This window comes from Lycium ferocissimum, chromosome 1 (assembly GCF_029784015.1).
Source record: "Lycium ferocissimum isolate CSIRO_LF1 chromosome 1, AGI_CSIRO_Lferr_CH_V1, whole genome shotgun sequence".
NCBI lineage: Eukaryota > Viridiplantae > Streptophyta > Magnoliopsida > Solanales > Solanaceae > Lycium > Lycium ferocissimum.
The window spans coordinates 4,495,103-4,510,438 of record NC_081342.1 but is presented as its reverse complement, the minus strand read 5'-3'; the positions used below and the strand labels follow the sequence as shown (position 1 = coordinate 4,510,438).

General features: G+C 35.7%; 1 protein-coding gene and 1 pseudogene across 3 annotated transcripts; one reads left to right on the top strand and one right to left on the bottom strand.

Moving 5' to 3' along the window:
* Positions 1-1,597: 1,597 nt before the first annotated feature.
* On the top strand, positions 1,598-6,297 carry LOC132061253 (phospholipase A1-Igamma1, chloroplastic-like; annotated as a pseudogene).
* An 817-nt stretch (positions 6,298-7,114) lies between these two features.
* On the bottom strand, positions 7,115-12,098 carry LOC132067971 (E3 ubiquitin protein ligase DRIP2-like). 3 transcript variants are annotated; one of them, XM_059461411.1, is made up of 8 exons: positions 12,029-12,098; positions 11,737-11,858; positions 11,020-11,119; positions 9,583-10,039; positions 8,211-8,806; positions 7,939-7,989; positions 7,584-7,656; positions 7,120-7,506 (listed from the first exon to the last, which is right to left on the bottom strand). In XM_059461411.1, exons 2-8 carry the CDS (start codon positions 11,843-11,845, stop codon positions 7,342-7,344), a joined length of 1,551 nt encoding a protein of 516 aa, XP_059317394.1. In that variant the 5' UTR covers positions 11,846-11,858; positions 12,029-12,098; the 3' UTR covers positions 7,120-7,341. The 3 variants fall into 3 exon arrangements, with proteins under 3 accessions (XP_059317411.1, XP_059317402.1, XP_059317394.1); XM_059461419.1 differs by lacking the exon at positions 12,029-12,098 and having other exon boundaries at positions 7,118-7,506; positions 8,211-8,803; positions 11,737-11,954; XM_059461428.1 differs by lacking the exons at positions 7,584-7,656; positions 12,029-12,098 and having other exon boundaries at positions 7,115-7,506; positions 11,737-11,958.
* Between the last annotated feature and the right edge of the window lie 3,238 nt (positions 12,099-15,336).

Here is a 15,336-nt window from a genome sequence, read left to right as displayed (position 1 = left end):
AGTTTTTGGGATGGAAAAAAGGGGGTTTTAACCTTTATAGTGGCTCGAAAGTCGGCGGTACTATATAGCGACTTCTTGTGGCAGTGTTGTTTTACGCTCTTGTCGGCCTAAATTGTGATGTCCATAATTCTCTACTCCGATGTCCTATCGATGAGTGGGGTTGTTAGATTTGAAACTAGACTCGACGAACTTCATTTTTAGGATTTTGAAACACCTTAAAACTCCTAATATGCATGAAGATATACCCTCCAAAGTTGACCCAAAATTCTATCCTTGATTCTCGGCAACTTTTTTTTCTTTCAATTTTTCGACAAACTTATTTTCTTTGATTTGCTTGGTTCTAGAGTCTTCCATAGCTCATGATATGAACTTAAACCCTCGTAACCATGAGATAGGTGCATACAATCTCCCATATCCTAGGAAGTGCTCCACGTCTACACTTAGACAACTAATGCCTAATAGATTTCACGTACAAAACTACGAGGTGTAACAGAAATGTCAGTACCAATGGTGCTGGAAAGTGGAAGCTTACTAAAGGTTCCAAGATTGTGGCTCATGGCGAAAAGCGTCGTGGCGTATATCTTCCCGGACTACCCGTGTTGATATGGTGAATGCAACATGAGAGCAATAGCTCTTCAATATTATGGCATAAGAGGCTTAGCCACATTAGCGAGAAAGGACTAAATGTTCTAGCCAAAAAGAAATTATTGTCAAATTTTGAAAGTGCTAAATTAGAAAAGTGTGAGCAACGATCATTGGAGGAGAACAAAAATAGAGTTTCTTTCAAGTCTCATCTTCCTTCAAGAAAGACAGAGTTGTTTGAGTTAGTACATTCGCATTTATGTGGTCCAATGAATACAAGGACTACGGTGGTGCACTTTACTTTGCTACTTTTATTGATGATTGCTCAAGGAAACTTTGGGTCTACGTCTTAAGACTAAAGACCAAGTGTTGGGTGTCTTTAAAGCGTTTCGAGCTTCGGTTGAAAGAGAAACTGAAAGAAGTTTCTAAGTGTATTTTACCGATAATGGTGGTGAATATTGTGGACGTTTGTGAATACGCAAGCAACGGGTATCGTACACCGAAGACTCCTCCTAAGACTCTCGGCTTAATGGTTTTAGCGAGAGGATGAACGGGACCTTGATGGAAAGAGTTAGATGTTTGCTTTTGAAGCAAAGTTGCCGATTCCTTTTGGGGTGAGGCATTGTTGACCGCCGCACATGTTATTAATCTATCCTCCTGCGGTTGCTTTGCAAAGTGATGTTCCAAACGTAGTTTGGTATGGAAAGGATGTTTCCTATGACCACTGAAAGTGTTTGGTTGCAAAGCTTTTGTACGTGCCTAAAGATGAGAGGTCGAAATTAGCGCCAAGACAAGGCGGCGATCTTCATTGGTTATGGCCTTGATGAGTTTGGTTCTGGCTATATGATCATTGAGAAGAAGGTCGTGAGAAGTCGTGATGTTATATTCGTGGAGGATCAAACCATTGAAGATATTAACAAAGCGGAGAAGATAAAATCTTCAAGTTTTGAAGGTTTAGTTAATCTTAATCAAGTCCCTCATACAAATGTTGATGACGTTGGTGGGCTCGATGACGATGGTGATGCCCAGAATCATATTCGTTGACGATGTTGATGATGATAACGATGCCGCTATTGATGAGGTATATGCTCCTACTCATGAAGTCGTGGATGAGTCGGATATTCCACTTAGAAGTGTTCTGCTAGATAAAGATGTTCCTTCTTCCCGTTATTCACCTAATGAGTATGTATTACTGATTGATGGGGGAAAACCTGAATGTTGCGAGAAGGCCATGGAAGATGAGCACAAGGATCAATGGATTGAAGCCATGCAAGATGAGATGAAATCTCTGCATGAGAATCATACTTTTGAGTTGGTGAAATTGCCTAAGGGCATGAGAGCTTTGAAGAACAAGTGGGTGTTCAAAGTTAAAGCCGAAGAACTCGACTTGAAGCCCGGATACAAAGCTAGATTGGTTGTTAGGGATTTGGTCAAAGGAAAGGTATTGACTTTGACGAAATATTTTCTCCTGTCGTGAAAATGTCCTCCATTCGGACGGTTCTTGGTTTGTTGCTAGTCTTGATTTGGAGATTGAGCGGATGGATGTGAAGTGCTTTTCTTCACATTGACTTAGAAGAGAGATCTATATGGAACAACTTCCGAGGGCTTCAAGGCAAAAGGTAAAAGAAAATCTTGTATGCAAACTTAAGAAGAGTCTATATGGATTGAAGCAAGCTCCCCGGACGATTGGTACAAGAAGTTTGAATCTGTTATGGGGAAGCAAGGCTATAAGAAGACTTCGCATCACGTGTGTTTGCACAAAATTTTCGATGATGACTTTATCATCCTCCCCGCTATATGTGGATGATATGTTGATTGTAGCGGGGAATGCTTTCAAGATTGACAAGTTGAAGAAATCGAGTAAGTCTTTTGCAATGAAAGACTTGGGTCATGCTAAGCGATTTTGGGCATGAGAATTACTCGTTCGAAGATGAAAAGAAGCTTTATTTGTCGCAGAAAAGTACATAGAACGTGTCCGGAGCGCTTCAATATAAAGAGTGCTAAGTGGGTTAGCACACCTCTTCGGTCATCCGAAACCGAGCAAAGAGATGTGTCAACAAGAGAGGAAAAAGAGAGAATGGCCAAGATTCCTTATTCCTCTCGTCGGGAAGTTTGATGTATGCAATGGTATGCACTCGACTAGATATTGCTCATACGGTCGGTATTGTTAGAGCATTTCTCGAAAATCCGGGGAAAGAGCATTGGGAAAGGTTGGAAGTGGATACTCGGGTATCTAAGAGGAACTCGAGATGAATGCTTGTGTTTTGGAGGATCAAATCCAATTTTGAAGGGCTATACTGATTCGATATGGCCGGAGTGACCTTGATCATAGAAAATCCACTCTTGGATGTCCGTTTACTTTTCGGGGGGAGCTATGTCATGGCGGTCGGGGGTTGCGAAGTGTGTCGCACCGTCTACAAGCCGGCGGAGTATGTTGCGGCTCGAAGCTGGCAAGGAGATGATATAGCTCAAGAGATTCCTTCAAGAACTTGGATTGCAGCAAATGGAGTATGTTGTCTATTATGACAGTCAGAGTGCAATAGACTTGAGTAAGAACTCCATGTACCATGCGAGAACAAAGCACATCGACATCGAATATCATTGATTCGTGATCGTGCAGAGAACTAATTGTTCCGTGTCAAGAAGATTCACACGAGTGAAAATCCTGCATATGTTAACCAAGGTGATTCCCGGCAGACAAGTTCGAGTTATCCAAAGAACTTGTCGGATTAACTCTATACGAGAAGACGGAGATGCCTCCTTCAGTTGAATGGGTCTGGAGGGGGAGATTTGTGGGGTCCATCCCCATTATTTGATAAGGAAAAATCTGCAAAGGAAGAATTTGGCACCGGCCAAATTGCAACTCTTTTCAAAGATAGTTGCAAATGGTTGAATTTGGCACCGGCCAAATTAAATGCAAGGATGAAATATGGCACATTTCATCCCTATAAATAGGAAACTCTCCATCATCTTTAAACACAATTTAAAAAGAGAGAAAAAATTATAGAGAGCAAGGTATTCCATAGCCCAAGAAAATAGTCTCGCGAAGAAAAATAGAGTGTGAGGGATATTGTAGTGAGGTGGAAAAAATCAAAAGAGTGTTTTTTCTTTTTGAGTGTGTAGTGGTCTTTGAAGTATTTATACTCGTGACTACACAGTGTAAAATTCCTTACTATAGTGATATCGTACAATTTGCTCCTCTTGCCGTGGTTTTTCCCTTATTCGAGAAGGGTTTCCACGTAAAATCTTGGTGTCATTATTCGCTTCTATTCTATTCTTGATTTAACCATAAGTTAGTGTTCCGCGTTTATCACTAATACCGTGAATATTATTTTTGCGGGTCTATTTTATTCCCAACACTAACTGCCATTCTTGTTATCGCAATCCCCAAAACTATGATCCACTCCCATTCCAGAATAACTTTCTTCTTAAATGGACAAAAACCAAGCAAAAATGCTATTCCAGACAGTACTAGACTCTTTTTCCTTAGGCAACGAAACAGAGAAGGTACTAGTAGAAACTCATTCAAATGCGTCGTCTTCGAGAATGACTCCCATTTTCTGATTTCAAAGCTCCAGACCAAAGGAAACAAATTTCACGACGATGAAGAGATTGCCATGGCTAAAGAATCCGAGGCAATATTAGCAAATAAATGGAAATAAATACATGGTCGAAATGATTGGGTAGGCATGCTTGATCCTATCGATCCCCTGTTACGAACAGAGCTAATACGTTACAGAGATATGGCACAAGCATGTTACGATGCATACGATTTGGATCATAACTGTAAGATTGATCCTAGTTTGTTTTTCAAAATTACTAGCCGTTCAAACACGGGCTATGATGTAGCCAGCTATATTTACTCCCAAGTGCCTCACTCATTCAATTTGGCCTAGTGATTGGAATCACCAAGCAAATTGGATTGGCTATGTTGCAGTATCAAATGACGAGTATTCTGCATCTTTAGGTCGACGAGACATAACGATTGTTTGGCGTAAAACATGAAAGATGTTGAGGAGATAGCAGATCTCATGGACTTCCAAAGACCAGATAGAGATTACAACATGCCTAGCCGTGATCCAACAATCAGAATAGAAGCTGGATTCTTAAACGTATACACGAGAAAAGACGATCAGTGCAACTTATGCAAGTTATCATCAAGGGAACAGGTTTTAGATGAAGTTAAGACGCTGATAGATCGATATTCGAATGAGGAAATCAGCATAACTATAACAGGACACAGCTTGGGAAGTGCTTTAGCTATAATAAATGCTTATGACATTGCAGAGATTGGAATAGATGTACGCGAAGACGGACGCGTTATCCCTACATGTGTCTTCTCATTCTCAGGGCCAAGAGTTGGCAATATTAGATTTAAGCAATGGGTTGAAGGATTAGGAGTGAAGGTTTTAAGAGTAATAGACAAACATGACCAGGTTCCAACAAGATTACTTCAAAAACTTGGAGAATTCTTCTCTCCTTGGTGTTACTGGCATGTTGGTGAGGAGCTCTTTTTGGATCACAACATATCTCCTTCCATAAGATAGATGCATAATCTTACATATATCCATGATTTGGAGGTTCACCTGCATTTACTCGACTGGTTAGTACAATTTTCTTATCATTTTACGTAGATGTTATATCAAATATTTCTGAATTCTGATTACAGACAAGTTTTCTCTGTCAAAAGCCCGGCTCTGCTGTGAGCTATCACTAGTCATAACACCAGACAATATCAGTTTTTTCATATAACTCTAATGGATTAACTTCACTTTTTTCATCTAAATCTTTAACTCTATAAAATTATAGTAATGTTTTTTCTCCTTACCTAGCCCGACAGGAGCAACAGTATTCCTATTTACCAATTACTATCCATGTCTCTTGAATCTCTAACTACTGGTAGGTGTGAAATGTGTTCTAACACTATAGCAATCCTCATTGATCTGCCCCTCCGTCGTCCTTTTTTAAATAATCGTGATGTTCGGGTCAACTTGCATATGTGATAAAGGGTCCGACCTCTAGATCCGCACTAGTATCAGGTACCTGCACCCGAGTTTGAGCAGCATGGAGCACAAGTACCGGGTAACTCTGTCCTCCAGGACTTCGACATATGGAAGTAAATCAACTACTTAGTATTTTTGCCTCTTGTAGGGTTTGAACCTGCGACTTTATAGTTCTTAACCCGTTGCATTGATCATTAGGTGCACCCTAGGGGGCCCTCCTCTGTCCTTGCCTTGTACTTGTCGTAAAATTATCGTTTTTACTCCTATATTTGAACACATCTACAACATGGTTTCACAAGATTTTGATACTAGATATGCCAGTATGAACAATATGTTCATATAAACGAGCAGGTTTCAAGGGAAAGGAAAAGGATTTTCGCTTCGAAATCGGAAGGACATAGATTTGGAGAATGCAATAACTGATCTCAGGAAGCATATTGCGATGGTCAAGGGGGACACAGAATCCATAAAGCACGCTGGTAACTTGAAAAGACAGTATTTTCAACAACACCGTCTAAAGAATCATTTCCCTAAAGAAGATGAACACCAACCATCATAAGAGTGGACAAAGCCCTAGTTGTGGTGTCCGAGCCAACTTGCGAGCACTTCGACTAATTAATTCTACGCGGACCCAGTAAATCACGGTCGTGGGGGGACCACATTTAATTTATTTGTCGCTTGCTCATAAAGTTTAGTGATAATGATATATTTGGTCGATTCTGAATTAGTTTAGTTCAATATAATATTATTTTTGTTTTTTAAATAGTTAAAACGGCCAATTCGATATGGTTTTCTCTCCTAATTCCATTTTATTGAGTAAAATTAGAAGAAAATACATTGAGCATGGACTAATTGAAGATGACTCGAAAAAAAAGTGGAAGATTGTCAAGGGGGACGTAGAGTACATGAAAAGCTTTGGGAACGCGAAAAACCAATATCGTCAAAAACTTCGTCTCAAGAACCATTCCCCTGCAGACGATGAACACCAACCATCATAAGTGTGGACAAATCCCTCTCTTTAGTGTTAGTGGTGTCCGAGCCAGCTTGCGAGCATTTCGACTAATTAACTCTATCCATCAAAGTTGGAACAAGTGGGAAGAAACACTTGCATGGATTACCTGCTACCTGCCCCCAAGGGTATGACAATGGAAAAATCTCCATGTCAATATACTTGATTAAGGAAAAGAAAATGCTACCTCTGCTTTAATCTAACTACATAACATTTATTGTTATGGTTTCTTGTTCCATTAGAAACAAGCAGAGTAGTTGAGCACACTAAGTTCAAGATTGTTACATGACTCAGTATAATGGCTTTGGCCCAAAAACTTAACGGGAAACTGGAAATTACAGTAGGGCATACTAAGTGAACTTTTTAACTCAATACAGTCTGACAAAAATTACTAAGTTCCTCCAAAACCGTAACTAATGATGTGGATTCATCCCTGGCGCAATATCTACCAAATGCAACCTAACAAATACTAGGAGAAAATGAAAATACATTTTGTATACTAAGTCTTGGTTTAGTTATATACTATTAAACAAAAACACAGAATTCTTAATAAACAACAGATAGGGGGTGCAAAACAAGCAACCAAAAGCATCCGAGTTTACAAAAAGCATATAACGGTAACAAGAACATGCAACAAGAAGTTTTCTTCTTGCAAATATCCCATCAAATGAATATTTAAGCAAAGGAGAAACTGAAATAGTACATTTTTAATACACTGATATTAATAATGGTCAATGAGGCTGAGGTTTATAATTTGCAAGCATATGTAAAAACCATCACAAAATCTTTAGCAGAACCTCCAACTTTTGCCTTTCTAATTTCAGAGTTAGGTGCTGCACGTAACCACATATCTTTTAGTTGATGCAGTTGCTGCTCGGGACGCAATGGTATGCCCAACATGCGAACCTCCACCTGCAAAAATTAGGTGTCATGCGGATGCTAATAAAGTAAATCTTGAATGACCATCAGATGTCACTGTAAGTAGTTACCTCGTCTTCTCTCTGGAGAGTCAGTTTTAGTGCAAGATACTTCTTTATGTAGGAAACAGGCATATTCACATCCCTATTTAACCATAAAAAGATGCATAACATGTTCATGGAAGTTGTTAAGAGACACATAGGAAAGTAAAAGACGTATAGTATAAAAGAGAATACTATCTTTTGTATGAGGTAAACTTTCTATTACACAAAAGGAGGAAAATGACTTCCCTCACGTTTCGACAGAATTAAGTTAATTTCCGTCACAATTATCTCAATTCCTAATTTCGTATTACTGCTTTAACCAACACTTAGACATTATTATCAATCTTAATACTGAAACCCACAAGCTAATAAAAAAACTTACATGATCTTTATGTAGCGGGAAGAAATCTGTGGTAAGGGTGACGGACATTCTCTGAATCAACAACCACAAAAAAATAATCATCTTATTATGTATAAATTATTACACACACACACACAAAAAAAAAGAGAATGTCAAGATTAAACCAAGTACTTCTCTTGAACTTATTTAAGAGTTATAAGAATGTCATACTTTCTTATAAGATATCAACACTAAACTCAAGAAGACTTTTTAACTTATTTTTAAAAGAAAAATTGAAGGCATAGAAAACTCACTGCTTATCAGATGCAACCAAAGTGAGCCAAATGGGATGGACTCTTGCATTCAGTCTAGCACCACTGCTTGTGGCTGCAGCCTCATGAGTAACTCGTACTTGTTGCACATTATTTGATGATCCACCACCACCAGCAACAGGAATACTATTTGTTTCTTTTTTCTTTCTGCCACGTCGTCCCTTTTTCCCTTTTCCTTTGTCATTATTGTTATTGTTATTATTGCTACTTGATGGTGCAGGTACTTCTGCAACTGGAACAACATTTGATTTCTTTTCCTCTTTTTGATGAACAATGTTCTGTTTGCTAACTTTGTGTTCCCTTGTTTTTGGACAAGGCACATACTCCTCGTCTCCATCATCATCTTCATCCTTCTCTTCGTCTTTGTCATTAAAATTGATTAGTGGAGTGAAGTTTGCAACAGGCTCTGAGGATTTGGATTTGTTGGAATTGGCTAAAGTGAGACCTTTATTAGTTACCAATGTGTTCAATGGTTCCCATAGGTCATTCATACCATCCAATGGTTCAGTACTTTTGTTCTTCTTTGAGATAGTATCATTCTTTGAGGACTCAGTAGCACAAGCAGCACTCTCAACCTTCTACAAGTGATGAAAAGAGTTAGTACACTTTTTTTATTGACCAAGGGAGTACACTTTTTTTATTGACCAAGGGAATTCAAAGTATTTAGAGAAATCAAGGGAATTCAAGGTGTAATACATAACTATATATACATACATTAAGATAATTTAATCTATTTACATAGTGTAATTTTTCGCTATGAGTTGTCAATTGACTCTCATTGGACAAGGGTAGCTCCGCCTCTGGATCTTGGTCCAACAGTCAACAAAATATATACTTAGAACTTAATTACAGAGACGCGTCAGTCATGCCAAGTTCCAGTTCAAATTATAAACAATGGTTTCAACTGAACTTAAAAAAGCCAACCTAGATCCAGCTTGGATTCCAACCATGTTACTCCCTCTATCTTGATTTATGTGATGCATTTTTAGTTTGTGTACAAAAGAATGATATCTTTTATATTTCAAAATACGTTAACTTTAGACATATGGCCCTTAATGAGTTGATTTATAACCACACAAATACATATAGCTTGTCTTAGACCATAAGTTCAAAGTTTATTTTTTCTTAAATTTCGAGTCTGGTAGTGCATCACATAAATTGGGAATGGAGGAGTAATTACATTCTCCTCAAGTTATTATTAGCAAATGCCTTTCATTAGAAGTATATGAATGGACCAAAAGGTTCACTTCTCAGTGACACATGTTGAAAGTATTATGGGATCATTCAAAATAATGTTACTACCTAATACTAACATGTATACATATGACTAAAACAAAAAGTATAATTCACCAACCTGTTGTGTATTTTTAGTAGTTGCTTTGCCAGAAAGAAGAGGAATGCATGAACTTCCTGGCTGATGATCTTCCTTTATCTGAGTATTAACCTCAACATTGTTAAATTTGGATGAATCTTGAAATTGCGGAGCATTATTATTAGCATTTCGCGATTTGCCTCCTCTTCTTCTTCTTCCAGTACCCGAAATGTTCTGCTGAACCGGAACTTGATCATCAACAGGTGTAGTATTTACTAAGGAAGCAATTGATTTCTCCTTTCTCCTTGAACTTGTAGCAGCAGCAGAAGGCAATGGATTATCAATGAGAATGTTGGCACTCTTATTATTATCACCATCCTCATGAGCTAACTTTCTGGTTTCGCCTTTTTTCGAGTTATCTTGGATTAGTCCACGCTCAATGTATTCTCTTCTTTTAGTTGAGAATATGTCTCTGATCTCTTGGACTTGGTGATCAGGCCTGTAAAATTAAGCATTATGACAAATGATCAGTATATGCATTCACAAGTGTTCTTGTCAAAATAAAAGCTTGAAGGTTGGAACCTATCAAAATAAAAATCCTGACTCCACCTCTAATTGTTTTCTCTACTAAATATACTTATAGGTAGGCCATGAACAAACTGGCAATAATTTTAGCATTTCAGTGTCTAATTTCTTCATCTTCTTCATTCTTAGACGATTAAATGGAAAAGATTAAAGTAGTTGGTAAAGCCAAGATCAAAAGACAATGAATCCTGATCCCACCGGCACTTGAACTGAGTGACTGGATCAGTTTCAGTGCATCTTGGCTATTTCATCGGATACCTATTACTTCTCACCAACACATATACTGAGTTACTATTTCCACCGTAAGCATATAGGAAGAATCGCCTGTGCATTTTGTTCTTTCCTGCAAGCATGACTGAACCTGCTCATGAATCACGACTCGAAACTTTAAAATATTTTCTATAAATACGGTTGTATAATCAATACTCCTCCCTCTGTCCCAATTTATGTGAAAATGTTCAAAGTACAAAGGTTAAAATACTTAATTTTGACTATAATTAAGATATAAATTCTTCAAATTTCTAAAAAAATAAGTTTACATATTTAATTTTTTTTTTAAATAAGTACTACAAGTCAAGCGAATGATTCAAAATATTTTAAGAAGTTTGATAAAAGTTATGTTGTTTGATTTCCAAAACAGTAACACTTTCACATCAAATGGGACGGAAGGAGCATATAGTAACTCCATTTGTTCCACCTTAAGTGATACGATTCGTAGCACGAAAGTTAAACCATCTAATTTTTGGTTCAATTCGGACTTACAATTTTCATGCTTTTGAAATAAAATTTATTTATTGAAAACTATATAAAATATTATAAATTACAATAATTACTAATTCATCATATTTAAAATGCTGAAAAATCGAATAGTAATTGTGTCACATAAAGTGATACCTAATTTTCTGCAATGGGGCAACACCTAGATCCAGGTTGCAAACTGGACAAACATGCAATTTCTCTTCTGATATCTTCCTGGTTATGCACTTCTTGCAAACTGTAAAACATTTATAGATAAATTAATCAGATTTCATAAAAAATCATAAAACCCTCAATTATTACCCACAAAATTATCTACTTTAATTCCCCACCCCCCCCCCCCCCCCCCCCCCCATAAAAATATAGAACTTTGATAGATAACAAATTCTTGTGGTGAGAAGTAACGCTTTTATATCTAGCATGTATGACATGGAATTTTCAAGCTGAAGATTCGGTTTTGAATTAATATAGATCTGAAATTTAGGGCAAAAAAGAAGAAGAAAAATTGTTGAACCACGCAAAATTCACCTCTTTTGATAGCTAGAAGAAAAAAAAAAAAAAAAAAAAAAAAAAACAAACAAACAAAGAAAGAAAAAATAAAGAGTTTAATCAAGAACCGTGAGCTGTGCTAGATTAAAAGTCCATGCAAAGACCTAGATCATACAAACCTTGAAAATGACACAAACTTCATTGAAAAACATTGGAAAGAACGTCAAAAAAATAAAATCCAAAACTTCAAGATCATGAAATCACTAGGAAAAACGATTTATCAACGACACTGAAATAAAAAGAAGAAACCCAAAACAGATTAAATTAATTTTTTGTTTGAAAAAAAAAATATTAAAATTTCCCCACATCTGTGACAACATTCTTCAATAATGGTAACTTTTTTGCATAGCTTTTTGCAAATTCCGCATGTTAAAACACTCTTGAGACTCGCTTGCCGTGTAGCAAAATCATCCATCTTCCTTCATAAACTGCAAGAAAGTATGAAAAAAAAAATTATAAAATGAAATCAAATCTTTTTTCCTTATAAGCCGATGCATATATACATTCCATTCTTTGCATGTAAACCATATATATACAAAAATCACTGCAAGAAAAAAAAGGTATAAAGAAGGAAAAAAAGAATTAAGTAGGTACGTACCTTGTTTTCTTGATTGTTGATTTTGTGTTGTGTGTATATGGAAGTAAGGGGTTATATAGAAAGGGGAAGATTTGTGTTGTGTGTATATGGAAGTAAGGGGGTTATATAGAAAGGGGAAGAAGTTTGAATTTTTTGGATTGTTAGAATAAAATGTGAAGAGGGTTTTTGGTTTATCAATAACAATAGTAATAGTAATATGGACAAAATTAGTTTTGTTTAGATGATGATAATATTGAAACTCAACTGTTTCTTCCATGGCTTTAACACCATGTGAATGATACCAGCAGAATTCACCCTTTCAAAAGTGAAGAACCTATGTATACTATACTATGGGCTTTTCTTGTTTTGTTTACCCTCTTCTTTTTGTAGGGTTGTGTCCAACTTACCTACAATTCAAATATTTTTGTTGAGTATTCATTATTTCTCATCCGCACATGTATTGGGTAACTCTAGATATAAGCGGATTCATAATTTAAAGTTCATGGGTCCTTACGGCAGACATCAACATTGTGATAATTAGGTCATAAGACAATTTTTTAAAATTACCCTGTTTAACAACATGAAATAGAAAAAATAGTAGAATTATTGCGTACATCAACCAATCACAAATTTCCATGTCAGCAATATTTTTTGTCATACGTATCATAATTGGCAAGAATAAAAATCTATTTGGATTGGCTTATTTAAAGTGTTTTTAAGTCAAAATAGCTTTTAAGTACTTTTGTAGTGTTTGGGTAAAACAAAAAATGTTTTTAAGCACTTTTTTTAAGCCAAGACAACAAAAATAAGCCATAAGCCCATCCAGACGGGCTCTAATAAATATTGATATAAAGTATATATACACTACTTGAAGGGATAAGGCACTATAACCTCCCTGAACTTTGGCCGAAGTTGCTACGACACACCTTACCTTTTCAGGGATTCTATTATCCCCTGAATATTTTTAAAACGTAATAGTTACCACCCTGAAACTGGATATCTGCTCTCTTATGAGAGAGTGACATACAATCTCCTTCCACATGTATATTTATTTGTTTTCTATTTTTTTTAATTCTTCATGCTTACATGGCAATTTTTATATAAAATTGAAAAACTTAATTTTCTTTTAAAAAAAAAAAGGAAAATGGATATTTAAAAAAATTCTGAAAATGTGATTTTTTTAAAACCCTTTTTTTTTAAAAAAAAATACAAATTTTAAAACATGGATTTTTTTTTAAATATGAAAAAAATTGAATTATTTAAAATATGGAAAACTAGATTTTTTTTTTAAATGTCTTAAAAAATCTAGATTTTCATGATTTCATTTTTTTAGGACACTTATATTTTTTTCAAATAAAATTTGGATTATTTTTTAAAAAATCTGGAAAAAGTGTTTTTTCTTGTCAAAATGTGAAAAAACTGATTTTATTATAAAAATTTGGAAAAACTAATTTTTTTTAAAATGTTGAAAACCCCTTTTTTAAAATTAAATCTTGGAAACTAGATTTTTTTCATATATAGAAAAAAATAATCAGTTTTCCACATTTAGAAAAAAATAGTTATAAAAAAACTTTAAGCTTTAATGATAATTAATATGGTGTAATTAAATGTGAAGTACCCAATTAAAAAATGACACATGTCAGATTTTATGCTTCTCACTCTTCCAAAGAGAGTGAAATACACTCTTCTTGCCACGTCAGCGCTTAGCGTGGTAATTATTCCGTTTTAAAAAAGTTCAGGGGGTAATAGGACCCCTGAAAAGGTAAGGTGTGTCGTAGCAACTTTTGCCAAAGTTCAGGGGGATAACAGTGTCTTATCCCTAAATTACCCCCTTAAGATATCTTTATAAACAATAAACATCACAAATACGTGAAATTTCAAAGCACGTGCCTTTGATTTGTTTGGAGTTTATTTTTGTAACAGTGAAATCTGATTCTGTTTTTGCGCACTTCGACTATTTTCCCGGGTAACACTATTTATTTTGTTTACCCTTCTTATAAGTTATTCTCTGATGGTTTAATTAAAGGAGGATTTAGGTATAAAATACGTGCTTTAAGGTGAAAAAGTACATACCCAGTCTATTACGATTTATGAACATGAATCTCATTGGTGGTATTCATATCTATCTGCAAAATTTGGACCATGTTCTTCTGACCAGTCTTTGTTAACTGGTGTAACGCCAGTTGCACCACTAAATTCATCATCTTCAAATTCCCCAATTTCACTTTCTTTGTTGGCTGAATATCAATTTCTCCCCCGTAACTTCCTTCAGAGAACTCTCTGTTGTCGTCATCCAATTCTGTGTAAATAGAAACATTTTTTGGGGCTAGCTAATCCACTTCCACTTGAGTCCACTAAATAAGACATTCTTTGAGGGATTTTTTTTTCCTAAATTGGCCCGTTGTAACGTCCTTATGAACATAAATTTTGTTCGTGCTTTGTCTTTGACATTTTTTGAGTTGTTCTTTTGTAACAATGATGTATGATTCAATTTTTGCACACATCGATTATTTTTCTGAGTAACACCGCGCACATTGTTTACCCTTCTTCTAAAAAAAGCTAAAATTTTCCCACATATGTGACTACATTCTTCAATAAGGGTGACTTTTTGCATAGCTTTGTGCAAATTCCGAATGCTAAAACACTCTTGACACTCGCTTGCCGTGTAGCAAAATCATCCATCTTCCTTCATAAACTGCAAAAAATTGGAAAAAAAAATTCATAAAAGGGAACCAAAGCAAATCCCTTTTCCTTATAAACCAATGCATGTATGCATTCTATTCTTTGCATATAAAACATATATAAACAAAATTCACCGCAAGAAAAAAAAGGTATAGAGAGGAAAAAGAAAAAGGAACTAAGTACGTACCTTGTTTTCTTGGTTCTGTGTTGTGTGTGTATGTTGGAAGGAAGAGCGATGCATAGGAAAAGGGGAAGATGCAGGGTTTGGGAAGAAGTTTGGATTTTTGGATTGTTAGAATAAAATGTGAAGAGGGTTTTTGGTTTAGCAATAACAATAGTAATTATAATTTCTTTTTCTGAAAAAAAAAAAAAAAAAAGAATGTCATACTTTCTTATTCAGAAATAATTTAACTTTAAACTTCACAATTTACTCTTTAATAAAATGATTTAGAGTCACACAAATGTCTATGACTTGTTTTTGTCTATAAGTTTCAAAGAAAGTTCTTTTTTTTTTAAAAAAAAAAAAAAATTACATTCAGTCGAATACTGCCACATAAATTGAGACGAAGGGAGTACTACATAAAATTGAAAGGCATAGAAACTCACTGCTTATCAGATACAACCAAAGTGAACCAAATGGGATTGAC